This window comes from Physeter macrocephalus, chromosome 9 (genome assembly GCF_002837175.3).
Source record: "Physeter macrocephalus isolate SW-GA chromosome 9, ASM283717v5, whole genome shotgun sequence".
NCBI classification, from domain to species: domain Eukaryota; kingdom Metazoa; phylum Chordata; class Mammalia; order Artiodactyla; family Physeteridae; genus Physeter; species Physeter macrocephalus.
Window position 1 is genome coordinate 97750545 of NC_041222.1, and position 7303 is coordinate 97757847.

Consider the following 7303-nt stretch of genomic DNA (forward strand, 5'->3'; position numbering starts at 1 on the left):
TGTTTATGTATTAAAAAGAAGCAGTTCATGAGAACAGGCTAAGAGAGAGAAACTCCTTTGTCAGCTTGGCAGACCTAGTGAGAAGCAACACAACATATAAGTTAGTCAGGATAACTGATGTCAGGATGCAAAAGTGTACATAAGTAAAATTTTTCCATAAATCAGTCGGTTTTCCATTTACTTTCTTGGCACTTTAATGTTATTTTGATAGAAGATAAGCCATTAATGATCTGCATAGTACTGCTTGGTACAATCTCATACTAAAAGGAACCCTCCATTGAATTCCAGAATTGTTTAAACCTCAGAGAGCAGTGGTTCTTAATTTAAGATCCCCCATGTGACAGTAATTTTTAGTCTACGCATACCACCTAGATTCACAAGCACAATTCAATAACTGAAAAATCTCAGGGAGCTGTGGCTCACAGATAGAAACTAACGATTCAAATCACCCTCATTTTACAGATTAACAAAATAAGGCCAAGAAAGAGAAAGAAGCCTACTCAGTTTCACTCAGTAAATTTAATGACAACATTCAAATCAATGGAGTACCAAATAAGATAATACACCTTCTGGTAACTAAAGTGTCCTTTACTCTTTATTGTTCTATTAGAGTTTTATTTTTACACCAATACTGTGATATGCTTAAGTACAGATTAGTAAATTAAAAAAATTTTAAAGATATCAGTACAGAAAATACATTTAATAAATTAAAGCAAAACCCAAAGATATGGCTGGAGCCAAGAGAGCAAGAAAAGCCTTAACCAAAAATGTGTAGAAATATCCAAGGAGCTACTCTTTTGAGCCATATCCCAGGTCTCTGGTCTCAGTGACCTTATTTAATAAGCACATTAGCCAAGAAAGGCCAGCAAAAGGTTTAATGTTTTAAAAGATAAGCAAATGTAGACCTATATTGCAATACACAAAGTGCTAATTTCAGTAGACCCATTAAAATAGAGAATATCTGAGAAAGATCATTAATAAAAGTAATAGTCACTCAATGCAAATTAATGTTAGAGTGTACAGCACTTTACTTTAAATCTGTATAAACAAGTTCAACTACTTGAGTAGCTAGTTTCTTAAACTTTATAGAAAACCCTCTACAATCTCAAATGCTTATTAGCATAAGCATACACGACATACCTTTATAATAGAAATAGTCGTTCAAATGTTAAAAAGGTGCTATCTATGGTCCTAAAATAGGCTACTTCTGAAAAGTCTAATAATTATGGGTCATCATAATAACTATATAAATGTAAATGGTAAACAGAACAGCTATACACACGAGCTATACTTGAAGCTCCAGTAGTCATGAGCATGAGGTGATCACAGGACATCCGTTTCCAAGGCGTCAACTATGTGCGCAGCAGAAGGGCGGTCTTGAGGATCTTCGTTAGTGCACACAGAGAAGAGCTCAATTACTTTCTGGTACGGTTCATCCAGTTCTTCCATATTAACAGGCGGCCTGGTTCCCAAGGCTGCATAGTACGCTTCATCATCAAAGTCACTTTCATCAAAAGTTTTATCTGCTCATGAAGGAGTTGGAGATTGAAACAAAATCACTTTAAATCATGGAAAAGCTTAGCGACTGCTCAAATTTACTCTCGTGAAATAAGAATTCATCAACCAATATGCTTTTCATTTTACACAGGCAGTCTCTTCAATTATCCTGCCAAGGTGTAGATTAGCTACTGTCAGGGAATTTTTTTTTTTTTTTTTGGCCGCACACGTGGCATGTGGGATCTTAGTTCCCCGACCAGGAATCTAACCTGTGCCCCCTGCAGTGGAAGCACGGAGTCTTAACCACTGGACATCCAGGGAAGTCCCTGTCAGGGATTTAAAGGTTATTGACCCCAACCCTCTTACTGTTGTAGCTTTCCAATCATTTTCTCAGGCAAGGGGAGCTTTTAAGGTAACTTTTTGCTCCTCTGGATTTTCTCAATCTACCTCCCTATTCTCATTTACTCTACATCTCATTTGTATGAGATTAAACCAGGATGGTACCAAATTAATCATCAGTATTAATATAACCTACATCTTGTGCCACTAAATCAAACTAATTGCTCTTTTAAATTTTAACTTAATAGAGAAAATATAATTTTATAAGCTATTCTTTAGTTCAAACTGAAGAGAGAGGGATTTATGTTAAAAATATGCAGTTATACCTTCATCATCATCATCATCTGGAAGACTAATGTGTGGAATAGATAAAGTCATCATTTCCCACAGAGTAAGGCCAAAGGCAAATATGTCTGCCTTGTCAGTAATAATACCATTCTCCTCCAGAGCTTCCTTAGGTTTCCAAGGCTCAGTGCCAATATAACAGGCCTCAGGGTCAGTCACTGAAACAAGTAAAATACAGGCAAGATGGTCATAAGGGAAAGCACCAGAAACCACTAAGAAAGGCAAACAACCCAAAAAACAATGAGCAAGTTATTTAACAGGTTTTTTTTCTTTCTTTTTTTTTTTTTTTTTTTTTTTGTGGTATGCGGGCCTCCCCCTGCTGCGGCCTCTCCCGTCGCGGAGCACAGGCTCCGGACGCGCAGGCCCAGCGGCCACGGCTCACGGGCCCAGCCGCTCCGCGGCACGCGATATCCTCCCGGACCGGGACGCGAACCCGGTTCCCCTACACCGGCAGGCGGACGCGCAACCACCGCGCCACCAGGGAAGCCCCTAACAGGTTTTTAAAGGTTAATAAATATAGCCAGTAAACATGAAAAATACACTTAACCTTGTAAAAAGAGTCTTTCCCTATCAGATTGTTAAATATTCAAAAAGCTAGTCAGTTGGCAAGGGTGTAGAGAAACAGCAATTCTCTTAGAAAGGGGTAGGAACATAGACTGTGGATGTCTGGAGTACAGACTCTGGAGGCAGATTGCCTTGCCCGGGTTCAAAGACATGTGCAAGCTGTGTGACCTTGAGCAGATCACAATCTCTGTGCCTCAGTTTCTTCATTTGTCAAACTATGCTGTCTTTCAGCTGAGAGAATTACCACTTCTTTGCTTCTGTGATTGCTAAATCAGGGAAAAGGGAGAGTGGGATCACATCGTGGTTCTTAAAGCTTCTCTGCCCAGGAATGACATAGGTCCACTCACATTTCCATTTAAATGTTAGAGTCAGCTTGTCAATTTCAATGAAAAGGCCAACTAGAATTTTGATTGGAATTGGACTGAATCTCTAGATCAGTTTGGGAAGAATTAACATCTAAACAGTATTGTGTCTGTCAATCCACAATCATGATCTCTCCATTTACTTAACATCTTATTTAATTCTCTCAGTGAAGCTTTATGGTGTTCAATAAAGAGGTCTTGGATTTTTTGCTAAATTTATTCTTGAATATTTTATGCTTTTTGGTATAGCAGTCTTCCCTTATACCTGGGGGATACATTCCAAGATCCCCAGTGGATGCCTGAAAAATATGGATAGTACCGAACCATATATATACTATTTTTTTTCCTAAACATACACACCTATGATAAAGTTTAATTCATAAATTAGGCACTGTAAAAGATTAACAACATAATAAAATAGAACAATTACAACAATAAACTGTCATAAAAGTGATGTGAATGTGGTCTCTCCTTCTGTCTCAAAATTATCTTATTGTACAAATTTGATGCCTTTTTCTTCTTAACTATGCACTTATCACACACTATGGCCATAACTTTTGCAGTTTGAGGCGTAACAGCAAAACTAGTATAAATTTCTTTTTCCTTCTTCACCAATTTCATGGACAGAAGATTCGTCCTTACTGTAGATCTCAGCAACCTCGGCATATGATTTTTTTTCTTTCCTTATTAAGTCGAGAACTTTCACCTTTTCACTTAAAAGAAGCACTTTATGGCTTCTCTTTGGCATATCTGAATTGCCAGCATCACTACTCTCTCACTTTGGGGCCATATTAAGTAAAACAAGGTTCACTTGAACTCGAGCACTGCCAAACTGGCAACAGTCATCTGATAAACGAGATGGCTACAGCGTGACTAACGGGCAGGATATGCTGGACAAAGGGACGATTCACTTCCCAGGTGGGATGGCAGGATTTCATCACGTTACTCAGAACAGCGAGCAATTTAAAACTTATGAATTATTTATTTCTGGAATTTTCTATTTAATATTTTCAGACTGCAGGTAACTGAAACTGGAAAGCAAACCTGTGGATACTGGAGGACAGCTATACTTGTAAATAGAAATCTTAAATTTTTCTTTTTTTCATTATTTATTTTGAATATATAGAAATATAATAGCTAACTTCATTTATTGGTTGTAGTAGTTATTCTGTAGATTCCTTGAGTTTTTCTACCTAAACAATCATATCACTGTAAAATATGAACAATTTCATTTCCTCCTCAATCTTGATGCCTTTTACTTTTTTCTTGCCTTATTTTAATGGTAGGACTATAAGACAGTGTTTAACACTGGTGAGAGCAGGCACATAAGCCTTGTTCTGTAAGTACGACGCTGCCGGTAGGTTTTTCTGTTAGATACCCTTTCTGAGGCTAAGTTCCCTTCTATGTCTAGTTAGAAATTTTCATCATGCACGGAAGCTGGATTTTGTTAAATGCTTTTTCTGCTTCAATTGAGATGTTTACAAATCTCAGAACAGTTTTCAAATTTGTTAATATGGTGGCTAGCATAAACTTCTGAATATTAAAATAACTGTTCTTTCCTGGGATAAACTCTTGTTGGTCAGATGTACTATCCTTCTTATATACTGTTAGATTCAATTTGCTAATATTTTGTCAAGGATTTTTGCACCTATGTTTGTGAGTCGGTGATTTTATTTTTTCATGAGTATTTGTCAGGTTTTGATATCAGAGTTATGCTGGCCTCAGAACAAATTGGTCAGTGGTCCCTACTCCTCTATTTTCTGAAAAATTTATGTAAAATCGGTGTCATTTCTTCCTTGAATGTTTGATAGAAATCAGCAGTGAAAACATCTGGGTGTTGGGCTTTCTCTGGGGGAATGTTTAATAGATATAGGGCTACTTGGACTTCCTATTACTTCCTATACCAATTTTGGTAAATTGTATTTCTCAAGGAAATTGTTCTCTTCATTTAAGTTGTCAAATTTGTTGGCATAAAGTCTGTAATGGCCTATTAATCTTTAAATGTGTGCAGGATCTGTAGTGATAACCTTTCTTTCATTCCTGATGTTGGAGATTTGTGTTTTTTCTTGATCAATCCAGCTAAGGATCAATTTTATTATCTTTCAGAGAACCAGCTTTTGGCTCTATTAATATTTTCTCGTGTTTATTTTTTATTTCATTGATTTCTGCTCATATATTTATTATTTCTTTCCTTTGACTTACTTTGTACCTGTTTCGCTCTTCTTTTTCTAGCTTAAGATGGAACATAAATTATTCATTCAGATCCCTTCTTTTTTCTACTATAATCACGTACACAGCTACAAATTTCCCTCTAAGCCCTGCTTTAGCTATATCTCACATATTTTGATATGTACTGCTTTCCTTTTTATTCAATTCAAAATATTTTCTAATTTCCCTTGTCATTTTCTTTGACACATAGGTTATTTGAATTTCCAAATACTTGGGGTTTTACTAGACATCTTATTGTTACTGGTTTCTAACTTAATTCCATTGTAGTCAACAAAGATACTCTATAATTTCTTCCATAATTTTATAAATGTTCCTTTTCATATTTAAAAATCTTTACTTCTGCTATGACTAGGATAAACTCAAACACTTACAAACAGAACATTCACTTCAGAGTATATTGTGCTAAAAATGGAATTTTTCAGTACTTGATTGCTATAATCTCCATTTCCTCACAAATAAGGTTAGAGTGAAAACAAACCGAATTAATATAATTCACTTTCAGACTGGAAGTAGAAAAACAAACACAGGAAGCCTGTTTAATGAAAGCTTCTCTTCGGAACTAAAGGAAAGTCTGCCTTGAGGGTCTCAAGAAATTTACAAAGAAAGGGGAGAAAGATGGAAACTAACACTTAGAGAACTAAAGGGGCAGACCAAGAAGGAAGAAATGAAGATACAGAAGTCAGGAAATTGAAGATTCCAGTCAACAAGCACTCATTCATTCATTCATTCATTCATTCCACATTTTGAGGAAATCTGCCTAAGAAGTAAGCGGGCTCTATCTGAAGATGAAGTGAGAACAATGATGCCAGACTAGAACAGTACCCAGCATTCGGTGGCCAGAACAAAATATGTGTCTGTGACAGCCTTTTTACTTAACCCAGCTTTAGGAGATAAAGTCTGGAAGGCAGTCATGTCCAGTATAAGCCGCTCGAAGTTTTCCCCCATATCACCTCACATCTAAGAGGCCCTAATGGAATGCATGACAGGGTAAAAAGTCTACAGACATGGTCCACATGGGCAGTGACTCTGTGGCAATAAAGAAGGATTCATACCCCATTCTAAATAGGTCAAATTCCTACAGGGATCTGCCATGCTAAAGAGTAGCTTTCTAGAAGTCTGGGTCTAATAAATCAGTTCCAATTGGAGACGCTGGCCAACCACAAGTGTACTTCCTATATGTCCACTTAATACATTTCTCCAAATCTGTGCTTAGACTTTAAACATAATAGAAGTAGTTCCCCCACATGTTACTAATTAAGTTTACTTCTCTGTGAAGATAAATATTTCTGACAAAAGTCTGATGAGATCATAAGTCAATGGTTCAGTCATTCCTTCTTGTCAACACAGAAACAACTTAAATATTTTATTGCCCTTTATTACTTTCAAAGAGTTTAAGCGGACATTCCCTTTTTCAGTTCTCACGGACACAAATTGAAAACTGATGAAACTGGAGGTTCTACTCATCCTTCAACTCTCAGCTTAAATGTTAATTATTTAGGGAGGCCTTTCTCAACATCTAGGCTGAGTTAAGTGGCACTGTCATGTTTACAAAATTCCTTACATCATAACGGTCATTATACTTTAGTATTAGTTACTCAAGAACTGCTTTCCATCTAGATTATGAGCCCTAAAACGGTAAGGGCTGTGTCTATCCTTTTTTCCTCTATATTTATAGTTCCTAGCACAATGCCTGACTGTACTTAGTATTAAAAATATTTGCTAAATAAATAATCAACCTGGAATTTACCACTGTTAAGATTTGGGCTTTTTACAAAACACCCTGTGTATATTATAGTTGTGAAATATGTGACTATGTTACCTATTAAAACACAAAACTGGGCTTCCCTGGTGGCGCAGTGGTTGAGAGTCCGCCTGCCGATGCAGGGGACGCGGGTTCGTGCCCCGGTCCGCGAGGATCCCACATGCCGCGGAGCGGCTGGGCCCGTGAGCCGTGGCCGCTGCGCCTG

General features: G+C 37.2%; 1 protein-coding gene across 2 annotated transcripts in view; it reads right to left on the reverse strand.

Moving 5' to 3' along the window:
- Window positions 1-570: 570 nt before the first annotated feature.
- Window positions 571-7303, reverse strand: part of PBK (PDZ binding kinase) — a 31396-nt gene continuing 24663 nt past the window's right edge. Inside the window, exons 8-9 of one of the 2 annotated variants that reach the window (XM_007127868.4) lie at window positions 2163-2339; window positions 571-1523 (exon numbers count right to left, since the gene is read on the reverse strand). In XM_007127868.4, the coding sequence (XP_007127930.1) occupies window positions 1324-1523; window positions 2163-2339 (377 nt within the window). In that variant the 3' untranslated portion in view covers window positions 571-1323. The remainder of the gene's footprint in view (window positions 1524-2162; window positions 2340-7303) is intronic. The other variant, XM_007127869.4, reaches the window with a different exon arrangement.